Source organism: Rhinopithecus bieti, unplaced genomic scaffold, assembly GCF_001698545.2.
Source record: "Rhinopithecus bieti isolate Rb0 unplaced genomic scaffold, ASM169854v2 scaffold_11241, whole genome shotgun sequence".
In the NCBI taxonomy this organism is placed as follows: Eukaryota; Metazoa; Chordata; class Mammalia; order Primates; family Cercopithecidae; genus Rhinopithecus; species Rhinopithecus bieti.
This window is the reverse complement of record NW_016806652.1, coordinates 158,057-180,875: the sequence shown is the minus strand read 5'-3', so window position 1 is coordinate 180,875 and position 22,819 is coordinate 158,057. Positions and strand designations below refer to the sequence as shown.

General features: G+C 38.8%; 1 protein-coding gene across 5 annotated transcripts in view; it reads right to left on the bottom strand.

Annotated features, from left to right (window-relative positions):
- Positions 1-568: 568 nt before the first annotated feature.
- Positions 569-22,819, bottom strand: part of LOC108532990 (aldo-keto reductase family 1 member C3 homolog) — a 41,488-nt gene continuing 19,237 nt past the window's right edge. For 2 of the 5 annotated variants that reach the window (XM_017877307.1, XM_017877306.1), the window contains one exon: positions 569-773. In XM_017877307.1, the coding sequence (XP_017732796.1) occupies positions 584-773 (190 nt within the window). In that variant the 3' untranslated portion in view covers positions 569-583. Of the gene's footprint in view, positions 774-3,373; positions 3,492-18,476; positions 18,571-22,588; positions 22,608-22,819 lie in introns of those variants that run through there. The other 3 variants (XM_017877308.1, XM_017877309.1, XM_017877310.1) reach the window with 3 other exon arrangements.

Here is a 22,819-nt window from a genome sequence, read left to right as displayed (position 1 = left end):
GGAGTTTGAGACCAGCCTGGCCAACATGGAGAAACTTGTCTCTACTAATAATACAAAAATTAGCCGAGTGTGGTGGCATACACCTGTAATCCCAGTTACTCTGGAGGCTGAGGCAGGAGAATCACTTGAACCCAGGAGGCAGAGGTTGCAGTGAGCCAAGATCATCCCGTTGCACTCACTGCAGCCTGGGCGACCAGAGCTAAACTTCATCTCCAAAAAAAAAAAAAAAAAAAAAAAAGAAGAAGAAAAAAAGGCTAAGAACAATATCTGGGTGTGGTACCCACTATACCTGTCTGAGAAGAGAGGATTAGAGTTGCTTCCAGGGATATTTATGGTAATTGAGGTTTTTTAAAACTCTTTTGGGAGGCTGTGCAAAAAGTTTCTTAATCAGGTCACCAATGACTTCCATGTTGCAAAATTTAACAGTTATTTCTCAGTGCGTGATCTGCCTAATCTTCCAGGCTTAGGAATTGATGTTTATTTCCCATTGGTCAGGCCTCCTCTTCGCTCCTTCCCACAACCTGGCTTGCACCATAACCTGACTCATCACCATCATGCTCTGAGCCCACATTACTTTGTGACCTCAAGATGGTATCCAAGCCTCTGTACCACTTTGGGGCTGGGTAGTCACTCTGTGGTTCTCCTTGTGCGTGTTAATAAGTCTGTATCCCTTTTCTTCTATTAATCCACCTTCTGCCAGTTGATTTTTCAACGAAACTTCAGAAGGCAAAGGGAAAGTTTTCTCTTGGTCCAAACAGCCCCTATAAGGGTATCTGCATGGTGTAAAAAGAAAAAAAGTTGAGGAAAATAAGAAATCCCAGTCCTAGAAGTAGCAAACATGGCCTTGACAATGGCAATGGGGAATGGTGCACAGCCTAAGATTGGTCTCCCCAGGACTGAGGGCCATCAGGGTCAAGTCTCTCATCTTTCCTTCCTCCCTTCCCTACACCCCCAGCTGTACACAGCTGGACACAGGCCAGGGTTTAGTAAGAGCATCTGGTTAGGGAGGGTAGCTGGGAAATAGAATGTGAGTTTGTGTGAATATGTTATGAATTGAGTTGAGAAAAATCTTTCCTTGTACAAGTATATTTACTCATATGTATGTATGCATGTGTGTGTGTGTTTTTATACACACACACACACACACACACAATACATATACATTGCAATGGAGTTTTCCTCTTGTCACCCAGGCTGGAATGCAATGGCTCCATCTTGGCTCACCGCAACCTCCACCTCCCTGATTCAAGTGATTCTCCTGCCTCAGCCTCCCAAGTAACTGGGATTACAGGCATGCGCCACCATGTCCAGCTAATTTTGTATTTTTTAGTAGAAATGAGGTTTCTCCATGTTGGTCAGGCTGGTCTCAAACCCCTGACCTCAGGTGATCAACCCACCTCGGCCTCCCAAAGTGCTGGGATTACAGGCGTGAGCCACTGCGCCCAGCCACTGTAATTATTATCTTTAGTTTTTTAATTGTAAGACTTTTCACAGCCTGCCATTGGATGTTGTGTGATCCTCTGGAGGGATGTTGAAGAAGATGTCACCTGTGTCTCACTTTGTCCTTAGGGTTAGGTGAACTTTCTCATGGACACTTGACAGGGAACACACTTGTTCTGAGGGGCAGCTGGGCTGCAGTGGCCATCGATCGATGAGGCTACAGTGCTTGCATTGACGGAAATCTTTCCTTCATATGAATGACACCCTCCATGGTAAGCACTAGGTCATGAGGGTCTTTGGAAAACACTCAGTGTCCACAAGAAATGTGTTTTGTGGTTAAACACAAAGCTCTTTGTTTACTCAAGGGAAGGCTGTTGATCTCAGCACGTCTTTCAATGCTGCCACCACCCAGCAGTTTCTCAGGACTTACAGAGAGCCATACAACTAAGCATAGCTCTGAATATCACTCACTAATCCTGACTCTGCCTCCTTCCTAGGTGGGGAGTTAAAGGCAGAAATGCTCCTCCTTCTTTCCCCTTCCCCTGTGTCTCTCTCCTGAGGCTTTTCTGCATGGCATCACTGCGCAGCTTAACGTCTGTCCTGGGCATTGGTAATAATGTGGTACCGTTCACTCCCTCTTAGCATTTGATCACTCATCAGGAGCCCTCACATCCTGGGGGAAGAACACAGAGAGTGAGCTTCTGATTTCTTGCTTCTTTTTCTCTTTGTTTCTTCTCTGATATCTCCAAGTTGCAACAGAGGAATAGAACTGGCATGGCATTCACCCTAAACCTACTTTGCATAACTTAGAAGGAACATTATACTTTACAGTGAGAGGAAAATATCCTCCATTCTATCAATTCTCCAGCTGGGTCTACCATAGATAGAGGGAGTTTCACTGTCTAGAGTGAGTCCTCTTTTCCTTGGCCACCACTTCACAGTCAGGAGTCATGAGAAATCTTGTTCCTACTCTTGCTATTTGATGTGCTTGCTCCTCTTGTGACCTTCTACCATGAGTAAATGCTTCCTGAGGCCTCACCAGAACCAAATGCTGGTGCCATGCTTTTTGTACAGTCTGCAAAATGGTGAGCCAAATAAACCTTCTTTCTGTATATTTTATCCAACCTCAGGTATTTCTTTTTTTTTCTTTCTTTTTTCATTTCTTTTTTTTTTTTTTTTTGAGATGGAGTCTCGCTCTGTCACCCAGGCTGGAGTGTAGTGGGGATAAGAGAGAAAATGAAGAAAGAAATGTCAGACTCTTTTTTAAACTAGATTTCATGTGAACTAATACAGTGAACACTCAGTCATGACCGTGGGTAGGGTGCCCAGCCATTCATGAGGGATGCCCCTATGATACAAACACCTCCCACCAGGTCCCACTTCCATCACTGGGAATCACATTTCAACATGAGCTTAGGAGGGGACAAATACCCAAACTGTCTAAACTATAAGTTTCAAAATTTCCCTCTAGATTCTTCCGAATCTTCTAAGTACATGAACCAGTAGTGTGCACACAAGGTCAGTTTTATTCTATCTCTAGTTTCTGTTGAGATATTCTCTTTCTCTGAAGTGTTGTGCAGTTTTAATGTATAATATCTAGGAATGGATTTATGTTTCTTTTTTACCTGATGTTCTTTAATCACTTGAGAGTTTAGAAATGCCTTTCATAACTTTGGAAACATCAAATATTTTAAATATTGCCTCTACACCCTACTGTCTGATATACTTGGCTATTCCAAGTTGACAATTATGCAATCTAACAACAATAAAAGTTTTCTACTTCTTTGATAGATTTCTGAATTCCAGTTGACTTCAGAGGATATGAAAGTTCTAGATACCTTAAACAGAAATTTTCGATATGTTGCCCTAGATTAGTAAGTGACTTTGGTAAATGGGTTGCCTAATCTATTTTTGGAGAAGGAATATCAGATGGCTTTTAAATGTTACCTCAGTACCAGCGGGAACAGAGGCCAGTGTGTGTGAGAGGTGAGACAGGAGATTTCTGGAATCCTCCTCCTGGATTCATTCCAGAGCTCTCTTCTCTGGCAGGTCTGAGAGGGTGAGTGGGCACAGGGTGAGTGGGCACAGGGTCAGAATGGCTCAACCTGAGCCTCTGCTCTCCTGACTCCATGGAACTTTCCAGGCCAGCCGATATTATTGCTGAGTCTGCATCTTTCATGTAGGCCTGGCATTTCTGCTATGGCCTACTGGACGAACTGTGGATATTGCCCGTGTGTTCTGATTAGACGTTCTTCCAAATCTGCTCAGTTCCTTATCAGATAAAAAACATTTCAATTAACCTTGGGATCCATGCCAGAAATTCTCATCTCCTCCATACGGAATTGTTCACAAGATCATGTCAATACAGTATTTTTAATCGTTTCAAATATCTTTCTTCCTTCTCTTTAGACGTTTGCTCATGACCCAAACACTGCATCTTGCCTCAAGAAAGTTTGCCTTTAGTGGGCAATAGAACTCTTGGCTTCGATTTTTTGCAATATCAAAATCTCAGTGCCAGAGTATAAAGAAGTTTTAGAGAAGAGAGATTAAAAAATCAAGGGAAGAGTTGGAGACTAAAGCTCCATTTTGGAGATAATGTATAGTTGACAAAGATCTTACTCTTTCTACATGCTCCAAGGTTCTAGGATTCACAGAAAGGCACTCATGTGATGAGGACAAAACAAGTTATGTCACTGCTTGCAGTGGAGATATTAACAGGTAATAGACAGGAGATAATGTATTAAAAAGGAAAAGCACAGCAGCACTTCGTAAGAACTCAAACATTTTTAGATATATCATCGTTTATATCTTTTTTAGAAGAAAATAAAAAATAGGGAATCATGAAAAGGAAAGGGAGAGTAGTAAACATAGGTAATTCTCACCATCAATTAATTATTTAATATTAACAATTTGTTTATTCATCACTATATTTTGTGTGATTTCCACTTGAAGACTGCCCTTAGCATATTGTACAGTTTAGGATATGGAATTCCATATCATATATGACATGTCTGAATCAAAATATTTTCCATATGGTAAACAGCTAGCGAGTAATGACTGCATCTTTTAAAAGGATGTGTGGTTGTTGCCAATATCATTTAACACTCAAAATTTTTGATTAGGCTGAACATATAGCTGACTTGCTTCTATTCAAAATAATGCGGAATGAGTTCTTGTTTTCATTGAGAATTTGAAATAGAAAAGGTCTGTTGCTCTGTTGACAGATATGGAGGAATATGTTTGAATGATTGACACTGTGCAGTTTATGTGACAAATTCCAGGCAATAGAATATAATTTGAATAATTTGTTAGTTTGAAAAAACCATATTATAAAGTTATGTTCATAAAAGTAAGAAAGACAGATTCTACAACTTTTCAGAAAATAAACTTCTTAACATTCACACGAATGGCTGTTTCATAGAAATCACTTCACTACCACTGCAGTAATAGGGTCATTTCATCCATATTCTGCACTATTCTTTCTCTTTTCAGTCTTTCAGGCCACCCTAATTATCCATTTTTCAGATGAGTATTAACATGGAGGGCATTGCATGATGTTTAGGAGAAGGCCCTGCCTGTGGATGGTGATGCCGAGGATGTCTCTATGCTGGTAGTTGGGCACACCACCTATGGCCTAAATCCATCCTGCTTAGCAACTTCAATTAGCTAGATATAAATCTATAGGCCAGAAAGCAAAGACAATAAATTTTTATGATCTTCAAATAATTGAATGTTTTTTCCTAAAGATTCTTTTCCTATTCCTTTTTCTGTTACTTGTGTGTTTGCTTTCCCTTTAGTTCATTAGGGCAAAAAAAAAGGATTTGCATACAAGTTTAGGGTAGGGAGTGGATGATGATAACAACCATTGTATAGACATTTTTGAGGTGAGAGTGGGTGGAGTTTTTAGCCTCTAGAGGAGGAACAAGTGACAGGTATTTGTCAGTCTGTGTTTAGCTCTTTTAGAAAGGAGAAAACACACAGCATAGAGTCTGGAAGGTGAGCCATATTGACAGTATGACCCTCCAGCATCACCAGAATCAGAGATCCAGGAACCTGGGGAGGAAGCATCCCTATGAAATGGTATTCAGGCAGATGGGAGGGCACCCTCCCAGGATAATTAGAAGTCAGGTATGGTGGAGGTTAGGAGAAGGGAGTTGAGCACATCTCTGCTTGGGAAATACAAACACATGTTCTTTTGTCAATTATGTCTTGGGCATAAAAGGAAACGTCCTACATTGTTTTAACAAACTCAGAGCTGAGATCCAGGCTTGATCTCCTCTGTGTGCCCAGTATCAGCAGTGACCTTGTTGGGCTGTGGTGGAGCAGAACATCAAGGACGCCACTGACTGGCCACATTCTCCTGAATATCAACTCCATATAGAGCAGATATTATAAGGTTCTAAAAATACACTATTAATTTGTTATACTCAGGCTTTTGAAATATTTCATACTTAAAAAAGCAAACTTAACAAATACAAACTGCAAAATATTCCAAAGCCATTACGTATTTTTTTATCAAATTAATTTCGAAATGGTAAATAACATATCTAATACATTCTCCAAAATTTCAAACATTTCTTGAAAACAGTATATTGCAAAACAACATGATGCTTTCAGACTTTGGTAACTTTTAGGAATACCTCTTACAAAGGTGTGTAACTATTTGTAAAGTTTTTAGGGATATGAATTTAATCAGGTAGTCAAAAGGACATACATTTTCATTTAGACAACTTTTTTGAAAACCTGGGACAATGCCATGAGCCACTGTTCAAAGCAGTTTGAGACTGACACGTGTTTATGACCTGGGGTTGCTTTCTAACACTTTCACCCTGTACTGTTCTTACTGTGGTGGTAACTTTAATCTCATCAAAGGGGCTTCCTTAAGCCATATCTTTTAGCTGAGACGTATCCTACCAAGTTTCATAGTCCACATCAGTTCCTGAAATTATTCATTTATTAAAATTGGAGGAGGCCATAAACTTTGGAGGATTCTTGGGCAATCTTTGGACTGTTTCCTGTCTTCACTCATTTCCTTGACGATGTCAACTATTCTTATGGCTTTAAATACAACCTCTAGGCCAATAAACCACAAATCAATATCTGTAACTCAGCTTCTTTTCCAAAGCTCCAGAATGAAACATTATATTGTCTGCGTCTCCACATTAGTGCCTAATGTGCATGCACACTCAACAAGATTGAAGCAGGAAGAAATTGGAATCCTGAACAGAACAGTAACAAGTTCTGAAATTGAATCAGGAATTTTAAAACCTACCAAACAGAAAAGCCCTGGGCCAGATGGATTCACAGCCAAATTCTATCAGATGTATAAACAAAAGCTGGTACCAATCCTACAGAAATTATTCCAAAAAATCAAGAAGGAATGACCCCTCCCTAACTCGTTCTTTGAGGCCAGTAACATTCTGATTCAAAACCTGGCAGAGGAACAATGAAAAATTAACATTTCAGACCAATATCCCTGATGAATATAGACCAAGATATCCTCAATAAAATACTAGCAAATTGAGTCCAGCAGCATAACAAGAAGGTCATCCACCATGACAAACTAGGCTTTATTCCTGGGATACAAGTTTGGCTCAATATACATAAATCATTAAATGTGATTCATCACATAAACAGAACTAAAAACAAAAATCAGATGATTATCTCAGTAGACGCAGAAAAGGCTTACAATAAAATTCAACATCTCTTTATATTAAACACCCTCAACAAACAAATATTCACAGGAACATACCTCAACATAGTAAGAGCCATCTATGATAAACCTATAGCCAGCATCACATTGAATTGGTAAAAACTAGAAGCATTCCCCATGAGAACCAGAACAAGACAAAGAAGTACACTCTCACCACTCATATTCAACATAACACTGGCAGTCCTAGCCAGAGCAAGCCTGCAAGAGAAAAAAACAAAAGGCATCCAAATGGGAAGAGAGGAAGGCAAGCCATTTGTATTAACACATGATATGAATGATTCTATACCAAGAAAATCCATTTCTGCCCAAAGGTTCCGGAAACTTCTACACAACTTAAGTAAAGTTTCAATATACAAAATCAGTGTACAAAATATCAGTAGCAGTTCTATACACAAGGTCCAAGCTGAGAGTTAAATCAAGAATATAATCTGGCCAGCGGCAGTGACTCAAACTTCTAATCTCAGCACTTTGGGAGGCCAATGCAGGTGGATCACTTGAGTTCTGTAGTTCAAGACTGGCCTGGCTGACATGGCAAAACCCTGGCTCTACAAAAATATTTAAAAAATAGCCAAGCATGGTGGTGCAGCCCTATAGTCCCAGCTTCTTGGGAGGCTCAGGTGGGAGAATCACTGGAGCCTGGGTGGTTGCAGTGAGCTGAGATCACACCACTGCTGCACTCCAGCCTAGGCAACAGAGACACCACCTTAGAAAAAAAAGAATAAAATGTTATTCACAAAGCTGCAAAATGAACAAAATACCCAGGGATACAGCTAATGAGGTAAGTAGAAGATCTCTGATGAGAATTACCAAACACAGCTGAAAGAAATCAGAGATGACACAAACAAATGGAAAAAAATCCTAGTTCATGGATAGGAAGATTCAACATTGTTAAAATGGCAATACTGCCCAAATAAGTTTACAGATTTAATGCTACTCCTGTCAAACTATCAACACCCTTTTAAAAGAATTAGAAAAAAAAAACTATTCCAAAATGTATATGGAACAAAAAAATGAGCCCGAATAGCCGAAGAACCCCTAAGGGGGAAAACATGAACAAAGCCAGAGACATCACACTACCCGACCTCAATCTATAATACAAGGCTACTATAACCAACACAGCCTGGTATTGGAACAACAGACATATAGGCCAATGGAATAGGTTACAGAACACAGAAATAAAGCTGCACAACTGTAACCATCTTATCTTCAACAAAGTTGAGAATACCAAATAGTGGGGAAAGGACTCCCTATTCACAAATGCTGCTGGGATAACTGCCTAGCCATATGCAGAAGAGTGAAACTCGACTTCTTCCTTTCACCATATACAAAAATCAATTCAAGATGGATTAAAGACTTAAATATAAGACCCAAAACTACACAAAGCCCAGAAGAAACCCTAAGACCTCTCATGCTGGACATAGGCCTTGGCAAAGATTTAATGATGCACTCTCCAAAAGTAACTGCAAAAAAAAAAAAAAAAGACAAGTGGGACCTAATTAAAGGACTTATGCACAGCAAAGGAAGCTTGCAACAGAGTAAACAGACAACCTACAGAAAGTGAAAAAATATTTGCAAACTATGCATCTGACAAAGGTCTAATATCCAGAATCTATAAGGAACTTAAAAGTCAGAAAATAACAGATGTTGGCAAAGTTGTGGAAAAAAGGGAACACTTCTACAATGCTGGTGGGAATGTAAATTTGTTTAGCCACTGTGGAAAGCAGCCTGGGGATTTCTCAAATAACTTAGAACTATCACTCAGCCCAGGAATCCCATTACTTGATAGGTACCCAAAGGAATATAAATTGTTCTACCAAAAAGACACGTGCACATATGTGTTCACTGCAGCACTATTCGTAATCACAGAGACATGGAATCAACCAAAATTCCCATTTACAGTGGACCGAACAAATAAAATGTGATACATATACATGAAGAAATACTATACATTCATAAAAAAAATGAAATAATGCCCTTTGCAGCATCATGAATGCAGCTGGAAGCCATTATCTTAAGCAAATTAACACAGGGACAGAAAACCAAATACTACATGTTCTCACTCATAAGTGGGAGCTAAACATTGAGTACATATAGACATAAGGAGAGGAACAATACTCAGTGGGGCCTATTTAGGGTGGACGGTGGAAGGAGGGTAAGGGTCAAAAAATTATCGGATACTGTGCTCCATATCTGGGTGACAAAATCATTTGTCCACCAAACCCCAGTGACACACAATTTACCCAGGTAGAAAACCTGCACATGTATACCTTGAACCTAAAATAAAAGTTGAGATATTAACTTACTGTATCAATATGCCAAGCGATGGGATTCAAAGGTATTTCAGAAGGTGCATAGAAAACTGATCAATCAGAAATATTTAGTACATATGTTAATGTAGTATTACATATTCATTTAAAGCACTATTTAAATTTGCACGTGGTTATTGGCTCATTCTCATACATTTGGCCTTGGAATGTCAAATGTCATACAGGTGGAATGCCACCCTTACCTTCACCAGAGTAAACACCTGAAGTTCTGCAAGTCCAAGGACGTTGTTCCAGTTGCCCCCAGTGCTTTAGCTTCCCACAGAGTCCCAAAGTCGTAATAAGAGCATCAGAGTTAGCCTATGGCAGGAATTCTACTGATTATGAAAAATTCATATTAAACCTTGTGGGAAAGAGGGTTTCTGGGGTGACAGATGAGTTGGTGATGACAGGTGAGACATCCACGGGGAGCCATTGGTATCCTCTGAGGAGAAAAGTCTCCTTATTGAATTCATGTCTTTATACCATGAGAGCATAACCACTCAGCGGCATTCCACAGGTTTCTCAGGCAGATAACACTTCCTTGAAGCAGTGGAGTATAATCAAACATCTTGGCTCCTCCTGAAACCCTCTCCCACCCACTTCAGTCCCGATAAGTTAAAGATCTTAAGTAGTTTAGACACACGCCTTTGCTCAAGGAAATTCACAGAAACTGCCACTGCTATACATCTTACTGAATGACTCACAAGTTCTCCTTCACTGATTAATCCTTTTCCTCATCCCTTTCTACCCCTCCCATCCGAAACTCTCTTTCCCACAAAACTAAGTAGTTAAATTCTATTCTGGACAAAGTCAATGACAAAAAAGTAAAAACGACAGTGTAGTTGGTTTTCATGAAACACCACTGAGCTTCAATGTCACCAACATTCTTTCTTTCCTGTATCATCTAAATGTCTACTTACTCCCAACTCCACTCCAACTATAATTTTTAAAGTGATTTTAATGTAAAATTTGCATAAACTGTAATGCTATACAATTTTGACAAATGGATGTACTCTATAACCCACAACCCTAACATGCTAAAGAAACTAACTTTCTTTTTTCTTCTCCTTTTTTTTTTCTTTTTGAGAAGCTGTCTCACTCTCTTGCTCAGACTAGAGTGCAGTGGCACAATTATAGCTCACTGCAGCCTCAACCTTTCAGGCTCAAATGATCCTCCTGCCTCAGCCTCCCAAGTAGCTGGGGCCACAGGTGCATGCCACCACACCTTGCTGATTTTTAAATTTTATTTGTTGTAGAGACAGATCTTACTATGTCAGAAACCTTCTGTCACTCAAAAAAGCAATTTTTTCATTTCTTCTGAGACAATAATTCTTCACCTCTAGGTGGCTTTTTTTTTTTTCATCTCAGATTAGTTTTGTCTGCTCTGAAGTTTCATATGAAAGATAATGCATATTATATTTCATTAGGCTTTTGCTCACCATCTGTGAGATACATTATGTAGTTGCAATATCTGTAGTTCTTTTATTGCTGGGTAATATTTCATTATATGGACAACTATACTACGAATTATCCATTCACCTGTTGATGGACAATTGTTTCCAGTTTGCTGCAATTATGAATGACTTTCTTTGAATATTTATGAAACTGTTTATAACCATACTACATTGTACCAGTTTCTCTCAATTCTCTGGAGGATTTCAGGAAAAGGGACAGCACACTCTATATTTTCCATCCTCCATCCTTAACATCTATGTGTATGTGTGTGTATGGATGTATTTTTTGGGCTGCATTGTGACAGTTCACATCTCTTGGAGGAGCCAATCTTGAAAGCCATTGCCAAGAAATGCAGTTGAAGCCCAGGTCAGGTCACCCAGCTTAGCAGGGTTGTCGGTTCTGGCCAAGAGCTGCTCTGAGAAGAGAATGCAAGGTGACCTTCAGGTATGGGCCCAGTGGTGTTGCTCCAGAGCGAGCCATGGGTGCTGTCCTGGTGACCTCTCTTGCATGGGAGTCTACACTGTGTCCCATTCATTCTCATGCTTCTCTCTGCTGTGTGCTAGGGATGGGGGCAGCTTGCAAAGGTGAGAAGAGGCAGCACTTGACTCAGAGTCCCAACGTTTGTCACCTCTGTGCCTGGCTTTGCCACTTACTAAGTATGTGACACTAAGTAAATTTCAACTCTGTCATTTTAATCCATTTTAGGAGTTCTTCTACATGGTAATGAATTTAAGGGCCCTGGTTTCTCCCATTCACCTTCTCTGCCCAACAAACTCCTATTTGTATTTTAAGATCAAACCCAAGTAGGATAAGCTGCTTTGTTAAACCACTCAAACCACCTACCACATTTTTTTTCACCACAGTAATACATGAAAAGGCTCTGCTTAGTGAGATTTTTTTCTTATTGCACATTGTTTGCTAATATGTCAGTGTGCTCTCTGGATGGTGAGACTCCAAATGCAGTGACTCTTTCTGGCTCATCCTGGGTCATCTTTTGTCACCTTTCTCCTGGCAGCGAGGAAACTAGGTATAAGTTCATAGCCTTATCCAATTAGCGTATACAATAAGTAAAGTTATTTCCTAAGCCTCTCCCCATATCCACTCTGGGCCTTATATCAATCACAGGTCTTCAACTTATGTTTTTTAGAATCCCATAGGAATTTTGAAAAACTATGTAAGCTATTTTTCATTTTGAGATGACGGCTATAAAGTTTATGAGTTTCATATTTACAAGATATGACATTTGAGACATATTCTTTATAATGTATTTACTTCAAAACGTTATAGTTATAGATCAAGTATATCAATTTGTGGAAAAATCCAATAGGTAAATCTAAATCTCATTGTTAAACCACACAGATTACATTTTAGTTTTCAATTAAACACATGTTAATAATACCTGCTCCCATGACAACCATATCACTTCTGAAGTACATTTTTTTTTTTTTTTTTTTAGATGGAGTCTTGCTCTGTCACCCAGGCTGGAGTGCTGAAGTACATTTTTTTAAAGAATAGTGGATAAACTGGTGGGTGGATATATATAAAATGAATGGACAGATATATATATATACACACACACACGCACACATATATACACAAACATATATATATATATATAGAGAGAGATGATGATGATAATGGATGTATGGATAGATAGATTATAGATAGATAGATAGATAGGCAGATGATCTGAGTCTTTCAAGAAATTGTCTCCTGGATCACATAATTAACTTAATATTTTTTACCAAAGATCTCTCTGTTTTGCTATTAAAGGACTTCCCAGCAGGGGCTATGTGTTGACAAATGACAACCAACCTAGACTTAAGTAAGAGAAATGTATTCAAAGGTAGAACCCTGAGCGTAACATCTGTGTGTCTCAAAGATCAATCCGAAAACATTTTTATGAGGACAAGCAAACACAGCTGCAAATAGACAGTATTCAGGGATCCTGAAGTGAGCAAGTACAACAGTTGATCAGGAAATGCTTTTTCTGGGGCAAACAGACTCTTGAGTGGGATTGCTCCATGTTTCAAGGCTTGCTCAGTCTAAGGCTGGATCAAGTTCCCAGGGAAGTGGGGAAACAAGAGCCTGACCAAGTGTGGTCAAGTCCAGGTGGCAGGTATTGTGTCCACACTTTCTTTTCCATTTTAAAACAAGTGATTTCCTTTTTCTGTCTCAAGCAATTCTCTAGAAATATTTTAGATTGAGGAGTGCACATCTTTCTTTTGAGAAGTGGTGCCGAGTAGAAGAGGGGTGGGATGGAGAAGAGGCATAGCTCAGGTGGAAGAGGTCCCAGGCCAGGTGCACCTGGAAGCTGATGAGGATGGAAATGCCTTCCCTAATGCCATCCTTGCCTTTGCCCCTTGCAAAGTCCTTGGATTTCCAGGTAGAAACTGCTGTCCTGGGGAAAGGTTAATGTGAGTATTGCCTCCCTTTCAGGTTTTTGTCTTTGAGTTGACTCCAGAGGACATGAAAGCCACTGATGGCCTCAACGGAAATCTCTGACATGCTAAGTTACAATTGTAAGTGATGCTTGCAGATTCTTTCACAGACTGTTTTCTGCAGGACACACAGAAACAGAGGAACACATCTTTTCTACATCAGCAAGACAGGCCTGAATTCAGGCATGGGGTGAAACAGGAGATTCACTGTAGCCCGCAGACCATAGGTTTCCTCCAGGGCTCAATTTCTGGCCCAACAGGAATGTCGGTCTGTGAGTAACACTGCCTATGTCTGCACCATTGTGAATCCACTTTTTTTGATGCCCTCACTACCTGTGCCTGGGTCCTACATTTTGGACCCTCTTACCCATTAGACCTAGAAGGCACAGGGCTATCTTAATTTATGTTAAAAAAGAAAAATTAATACAATAATAACAAATACGTAATAATGACTAAAACCTGGTCCACCTTCATGTCTCCGCCAAGGCAACATAAGACGTAATTTAAATATTTTTATGGAGATGGGCCCAGGTAGGTAAATGTGCATAGGTCCTAGGGAAGTCACAGTGGGCCCTGCTTCCATGTCCTCCCCTAAGAGTCCAGTGGCATTTCTCCTTAATGTGGCATTACCTTTTCAGGACACCATTTATATCTCCCAAATTTATGTCTTCATTGGCTTTCTTTGCCTGTCATAACTCTCACTTCCTCAGATATATAAATCTCACCAATCTGAATGATAAATGACTTATGAAACTAATAGACCTTCAGTGCTAGTGACTGAGGTGTCTCCTGTGGCCTCTACCAAGATAAGATCCTCTGGTGTTTCTCTGGATCCTCAAGGCAAGACTCGTACTCCAGTGTCATCTTTGTCTACCTGCAGCCCATCTCTGGGGAATCCAATATCCCTTGACTTTGGTTTGTTCACAAACATGACGTTCCATTGGATAAACTGTGGCAGGATCTCAGGATTGAGGAAAAAATAAGAAGAATCAAACACAAAGAAGTTTGGAGGGGAGTGTAGAAATAGGGAAAAAATGCAATTATTTTATGTGTGTTTGCACCCGACAGAGATTTTATGTGCAAAACCAAAAGCCTTTATGTCTTTTATGCTTTGCTTTAAAAAAAAAGAAAAAACAACACTTGGATTATTGTAGAGCATATTAACTTAAAATTCTATTTATAATCCCTTGATTCATTATATTACTTATACATTACATATATAATATAGAATATCTTAATTAGCATGACTTGGAAATATATGCTCATTTTGCTGCTTAGCAATGTACTAGCACCATATTTTCCACTTTTACACTCCAAACTGGTAGAATAATTACCAACAAATAAAATACAAATATGACTATTTCAGAAATAGGGAAACAATTTTAGTTTATGAGAATATAAATTCAGTCCCCCCAAAAAATATGTGAACAGTCTCTTTTCTTTTTGTGAAACCATACCAGGATTCTGAGAGAAGACATTTTTGAATGAACAAAAATGTGTGAAGTGACTTTTATATACTGAAAAGCTTTAAGTAGAAATCTGTGGTCTCCCTCATGAGAGTGTTTAGCCTTGTCTTACTCATCTCTGTGACCCTATTCAATATCACAGCTCCTGGCACACTAACTGCTGAGAAGGTACTCATTATTGACATACAATTGGAAAGGACAAATTATAAAAATGAGAAAAAAAAAAAACACAGGAAAAGGAAAATACTACTACTACTTACTGAATAACAAGAATTCTTATAATTAATCAAACAGTAATCACATTTTGCTGAGACCAGCTTGGTCATGGAGACTCTAACCCAGTGGCACTACAGGAATTAAAGATACACACACAGAAATATCGAGTGCGGAGTGGGAATCAGGGGGCTGACAGCCTTCAGCGCTGACAGCCACAAACAGAGTTTTACCCACGTATTTATTGACAGCAAGCCAGTGATAAGCATTGTTTCTATAGATTATAGATTAACTAAAATGGGAAACAAAGGGATGGGCTCTGGCTAGTTATCTGCAGCAGGAACATGTCCTTAAGGCACAGATTGCTCATGCTATTGTTTGTTGTTTAAGAAGGCCTTAAGTGGTTTTCTGCCCAGGGTGGGCCAGCTGTTCCTTGCCCTCATTCCGGCAAACCAGCAACCTTCAGTGTGGGCATCATAGGCATCATGAGCATGTCACAGTACTGCAGAGATTTTGTTTATGGCCAGTTTTGGGGCCTGTCTATGGCCAGATTTGGAGGCGTGTTCCCAACAACTTTTTGCATGTCTGGATATTAGAGATACGTGTTATCCCCTCCTTAGATTAGACTATGTGTACTGGGGTACAAGTAGGAACATAATTGTAAATTATGGGATGCTAGCAAATCCTCACTGCACCTTCAGAAAAGCACTTGCATTCACAGAGTGGGAAAAGAATTATAAATTAATATTATTTTTTCTATTTCAATGCTGCTAATCACCTTTGTTATCTGTTTTCTGAAGAATATTGACCATGATCTATTGAGTGATACTAGCAGAATTTCTTCCTTTTAGGCATCTTGGAGAGGATGTCTGTATTTGGTGAGGTGATTAGAAAGCAGCGTCTACAGTTTGTTTGCCTGCCTTTCACTTCTTCACTTTATGAGGTAAAGATTTGAATATGAGGATGTTTATTTTCTAATTATTAAAAGTGTGCACAAATAACATAAATATTTAGAAAACAGAAGAGAAAGGATAGAGAACAAAAATAATGTGTAATTCTTCCNTATTTTTTCTATTTCAATGCTGCTAATCACCTTTGTTATCTGTTTTCTGAAGAATATTGACCATGATCTATTGAGTGATACTAGCAGAATTTCTTCCTTTTAGGCATCTTGGAGAGGATGTCTGTATTTGGTGAGGTGATTAGAAAGCAGCGTCTACAGTTTGTTTGCCTGCCTTTCACTTCTTCACTTTATGAGGTAAAGATTTGAATATGAGGATGTTTATTTTTCTAATTATTAAAAAGTGTGCACAAATAACATAAATATTTAGAAAACAGAAGAGAAAGGATAGAGAACAAAAATAATGTGTAATTCTTCCATTCCAGAATACTTTACATTTGGTGTATTTTCCTCATAATTTTCCTATGCAAATATTCTTGTTTTGTGTGTTTTACAATCGTGAAATCTTCAACATGCAGATTATGTACTTTTATATGTAACAGAAGTAACAACTATTTTTCCAAGCTATCAAATATTCAAAAATTTCAAAATTATATTTTACTGATTTTAAAGCAGTGCATCTCATTAATTTATTAAGGTTCTTAATCATCTACCCATGTTCTGGCATTTTGTTCTTGCATATTGTGCCATTCATTTATTCATCTAGCAAAACTTTATTGAATATTCATTATGTGCCAAACATTGTTTTATCAATAAATAAGGTAGGCAAAATGAAATAAAAATTTCAATGCCTTGAGTTTATAGTCTGGTAGAGGATGTAGATTATGAATGAAACAATCCCTGTAAGGAGTGTGTAATTGGTCAAAATTGGTAAATGCCTATTGAGAGACCATTCTGAAAGGTCGCTCACATTTCTGCATATTTGATAAGTAGGGAACATTGTCTTCCCTGCATTCCACGTTTTTTTTTAAAGAAATTCATAGAGTGAACAGTGTTGGCATATAGAGATAGTACTTCTTTCCAAGGAAATGGAAGGCATGTTTACCGTCCAGTAACGGAAAGAAAAGAAAATATCTCCCTCCAGTCAAATGGTAGTTATAGGGGCCAAGGGAAGACTTCCTCTTTGCTCTCTGATGTTTCACTAAAAAATCAATTGATGAAAGGCAGATTAATAAGAGAACCAACATACACTTCTATTAATGCCAGGACTCAGCAAACAATGCCCCAAATAAAGGCTTCAGAAGCAAAAGTTTTTCTCTGAGCTTCTCTCGCCCTCTTATATCTCAATCCTCTTTCTCCCTAAACTAGCTACAGAAACTAAAATCTTTCTTCCCCAAAGTAGGTCATAGGAATCAGAATCCATTTTCCCAAAGCCAGCCACAAAACTAAACATACTACTCTAACTTTCCCTCCATCTTTCTGTGTAAATTATGGCCATAAAAATAATTATCTGACCTATCTTGTTTGACTGTAGATCATAAGACTCCCATTTCACAGAAGGCCCTGCCCCACAGCCAGAAGGAAGGAATGCTACTTAGGTCAAGAAGAATCTAGACAATAGGCTGTACAAGACATAAAGTCAACAGAAATTACCTCGAAGCTTTAAATTTAATGTCTGCTTTGCTGGAATTCTGATTTCCGTGAATCCTATTTCCCCTGTCCCTACCCCTTCCTTTTTTTGGTTAACTTCCCTTTTGAAAAAGGAATGTTTACCCACAACGGATAACATGGTTGTACTTTGAAAGTAAATAACTTGTTTTTGACTTCATAGGCTCATAACTGGCAGGAAGTTGCATTGAGTCTGATACGAATTTTTGTACTTTGGAATTTTAAGTTGGTGCTAGACCAAGTCACAACTTTTGGGAACTATTGGGATGAAATGGCTACATTTTGCATGTAAGAAGAACATGAGGTTATGGATCGGGGGCAGAGTGCTATGATTGGCACGTTTGACCCTCCTAACCATATGCCGAATTTTCATTGTAGGAGGTGGGGCCTAGTGAAGTCATTATGGTCATGGGGGCAGATCTCTCATGAATGGCTTGGTGCTCTCCCTGCAGTAGCAAGTGAATTCTGGCTTCATTACTTTTTTCATAGCTGCTTGTTAAAAAGAGCCTGGCACCTTACTTTCCTCTCTTGCTTTCCTCTCTCACCCGTGAACTCAGCACATGCTGGCTCTCCTTTCCTTTCTACCATGAGGAGAAGCAGCCTGAAGCCCTCACCAAAGGCCTAAGAGATGCCAATGCTATGCTTCTTGTACAGCCACCAGACTGTGAGCCAATAAACCTCTTCTTTATACATACTCAGCTTCAGATATTCCTTTATAGCAACACAATGGACTAAGACAGTTTCTAATTTCTCTACACACCTAGAACCAGCATGACCTGAGTGGGTGATCTTAATACCTGATCATCACAGACATACCATTTGTGACAAAGCTTTCCCAACTGGAGACAATCTGGAGGGTATCAATCCTACCCAAGGTCCTGGCTTGCTTCAGGAATCCTCAGTTGGGGGTGGATATGTTTCTTCCCATATCTCCATGAGCCAGGATCTTCTATAGTTGAAGACCACCCTGGAGCCAAATGTGCAAATAGGTCTTGTTATCTGAGGACAGCTCAAGACTGCTCCCTCATTGTTTGCTCCTGAACCCTCATTTTGGCTCAGGAAGCTAACATTTAAAAATGGTTAAGCAGTGAATTAAATGTGGCTATTTTGTAGACTGGTATTTAGGAAGCACCTTTTAACCCTTTTCCTGTTAAAAAAAAAAAAAAAAAGAAGCTCACTGCCAGTGCTCATTTAATTTTACATAAACACACTTTTGAGGCTGAAGCAAGTCTGACTTATTTTCAAAGGAAAATAAAATATAAAACTATTCTTGGAGTTATTTCTAAAGAGAACTAACATCAGAATTGTCTGAATCATCAGAATCATCTATTTTGGAAAGATTGGATTCATCAAATGAATCTTCTGCCAACAACTGTAGCAGAATGACGTTATCATGCAAAGGAATGCTACGTTTTCTAGAATTTAACATTTCCAGTGATCAAGAATGACTACATTTTGTAAGTCATTCACAGATGGTTCTGCACGTTATGCAAACGTCACCCAAAAGTGGACAACTGCAGCACTACAGCCTCTTTGTAGGACATCCCTGAAGGACAGCGATGAAGGGAAATTTTCCCAGTGGGCAGAACTTCAAGCAGTGCACCTGGTTGTGCTGCATGGAAGGAGAAATGACCAGATGTGTGACTATATAGTGATTCATTGCCTGTATCCAATGTTTTAGCTGGATGGTTAGGGACTTGGAAGAAACATGATTAGAAAGTTGGTGACAGTCCTGTGCAGGGATGGGGCAAAGTTCTCCATAAGGCTGTGTATGCGTCCAATGTATTGGTACTGTTTCATAGCCAGGATTCATGGTCCAGAAATCAAGGAAGTGGAAGTGGCACCGCTCAACATTACCCCAGTGATCCACTAGCAAATTTTTTGTTTCCTGTTCTTGTGACATCACTTTCTGCTGGCCTAGAGATCTTAGTTCTAGAGGGAAGAACGCTGCCACCAGGAGACACAATGACGATTCCATTAAACTGGAAGTGAAGATAGTCATCTGGCCGCTTTGGGCTCCTCCTACCTTTAAGTCAACGGGGTAAGAAGGGAGTTACAGTGTTGGCTGGGGTGATTGACCCAGGCTATCAAGATGAAATCAGTCTACTATCTCACAACACAGGTAAGGAAGAGTATGCATGGAATACAGGAGATCCATTAGGGCGTCGCTTAGTATTACCATGCCATGTGATTAAGGTCAATGGGAAATTACAATAGCCCAATCCAGCAGGACTACAAGTGACCCAGACCCTTCAAAAATGAAAGTTTGATTCACTCTATCAGGAAAAAAACATGACCCGCTGAGGTGCTTGCATATCAGGTATACAAAGATATACATAATGGGTAGTAGAAGAAGGTAGTCATCAATACCAGCTATGACCATATGACCAGCTGCAGAAACGAGGACTGTAATTGTCATGAGTATTTCCTTCTCCTTTTGTTAAAAACATATTTGTGTATGTATACACCTGTACTAAAACAAATCTTTGTTTTATTTCATTTCTCCTTCATCATGTGACATAAGATTTATTGACTTCACATCAGCATTTAAGTACTGTTAACTTTATGTAATAGTATTTGGGGTGGGGATTGGTGCATTTCCGGTTGTAGGAAGGATACTTGTATTATGTTAGGTGTAATTATGACCTTATTGTATTTATTTGAATATTATGTATGATTTCAGGAGATGGGTTCAAGTTAACAAAAGGTGGATTTGGGATGGTTAATTCTGAGTGCCAGCTTCATTGGATTGAAGAATACAGAGTATTGATCCTGGGTGTGTTTCTGAGGGTGTGGCCAAAAGAGATTAACATTTGAGTCAGTGGGCTGGGAAAGGCAGACCCACCCTTAATCTGGGTGGGCACAATCTGATCAGCTGCCAGCATGGCTAGAATATAAGAAGGCAGAAAAACATGAAAGGAGAGACTGGCCTAGCCTCACAGTCTACATCTTTCTCCTGTGCTGGATGCTTCCTTCCCTTGAACATCATACTCCAAGTTCTTCAGTTTTGGAACTCGGACTGGTTCTCTTGCTCCTCAGCCTGCAGATGGCCTACTGTGGGACCTTGTGATCATGTGAGTTCATACTTAGTAAACTCCCCTTTGTATATATATTCCACTAGTTCTGTCCCTCTGGAGAATCCTAATACACTATTCTAGATGCCATTAAGAACATGCATGATTCATGAAAAGAGGGCAAAATATACACTAGAACAGGAGTTTGGAAGATGTTGATTCCAGCCCTCATAGATGGATGACTTTGAGGAATTCAAGACCAGTGGGGAAAGTAATTGCAGATGCGGTGAAAATAACAAGAAAACTAGAATTAGAATTGAAGATTGAATATTACTGAATGGTTGCAATCTCATACAATTTTCACAAATGAGAAGTGGCTTTTTATGGATGAACAAAGAAAGTGGTTTGGCGAAATGGATTTCACTTCTGATGAAGATGCTGTGAAGAATGTTGAAATGAAAACAAAGGATTTAGAATATGACATAAAGATCGCTGATAAGATCATGACAAGGTTTGAGAGAATTATCTCTACATTACGATGTCCGCCCAAGGACAAAGTTACCTAACAAAGCCTTTCTCAAGAAGATAGCCCAGGCATTACATGACACATGACTGTCATTAGTGACAGGAAAATAGTTACTTTTGCCATTTTTAATATTTTTCTCCATGTCTATAGCTTTTGTCCTTCATATCCATCATTGCTACCATTTTGTGAGATTTCGTAATTTTTTAAATGACATTTGGATTCCCTTCTCCTTTCCTCTTGAGTATATTCTACATTCATTCTCTTTGTAGTTGCTGTGGGGATGACATACAACTTCATAGAGTTATAATAATTTACATTGAATCAACATCAACTTCCATTTCATATAAAAACTCCTTTTCCCAGGTTTTTTTCCCACTTCACATTATTTTTGTCACTCATTAGAACATTATATATTGTGTACATATTAACATAGAATTATACTCCTTTCTATGTTTTATTTTAAATTCTGAAGAAAAATAGAATACAAACCAAAATTTCAAAAATACATGTTTTCGCATTTTCCCATATATTTATCACTCTCTATGGCTTTAAGTTACTGTCTACTTCCTCTTACTCAGCCTGAAGTATTCCCTCCAGCATTTCTTGTAGAGAAAACAGGACTCGTAGTTTCTGTAGAATTTTGTTACATTCCAAGGGTTCCTGAAGCCAGGCATTGAATTTTATGAAATTCTGAGTAACTTTCTTTTAAAAATAAGAAGTGGAAATGGAGGGTGAAGAATTGGAATAAGCCTCTAGCAAATTTAGTATTTACAAATAACCATCCTAATAATTATTTCATATCTTAAAAAAGAAATGTTATGCGTGCTAAAGAAATTAAAAATTTCCTTTGGCCTTATATGCTTGACTACTAAGTTGAAAAAAAAATCCATCTTTCTTTAATAACTATATAAATCAACTTTATTAGATGTGAAATCATCATTAGTTAAAGTAAGAAAGTTGATTTGGAACGGTATGACAATGGTTTACATCAATTTTATTTGAGGCATACCAAGGGTGAATGTTAGACACTAGTGTAGGGATGTAGAGTACACAATTTCATGTTCCATTCAGGAGTCTGGGGGAAAAAGCAGAGCTAGAGATACTGTTTCTTGGCCTATATGTGGTATGTAAAGCGAGAAAATATGTAAGGTTATCAATGGAATGACAACAGACAGAAATCACCCAAAAATTGGCATAAGGAACTCCAAAGTGTAAGGCCTTTTCCAATTTTCTGGAATGAATAATTTAAGAAAAGATTGTGGTTCCTGTAAAACTTGATGGGATGCCTATCAGCTGAGAGACATGGCTTGAGAAAGCCTCTTTGATGGGGTTAAGGTGGCCAACAGCATAAGAACAGTTGAGAGTGAATATGTTAGAAAGTGTGCCCAGGTCAAAACCACTGTTCTTCTCAAAATGCTGTAACCAGTAGGCCATGACATTGTCCCAAGTTTTCCAAAGAGTCATCTGAAATAAGAATTTGCATCCTCATGATTAGCTGATGAACTTTATACCCCTAAAAACTGCAAAATAATTACATGTCTTTGTAAGAGGTGGTCCTAAAAGTTGCCAAAGTTTAAAAACATCATGCTATTTTCCATATAATGTTTTCAAAAGATGTTTGAAATTTTGAAAATTGGATTTATTAGATGTATTACTTGCCATTTTAATATTAATTA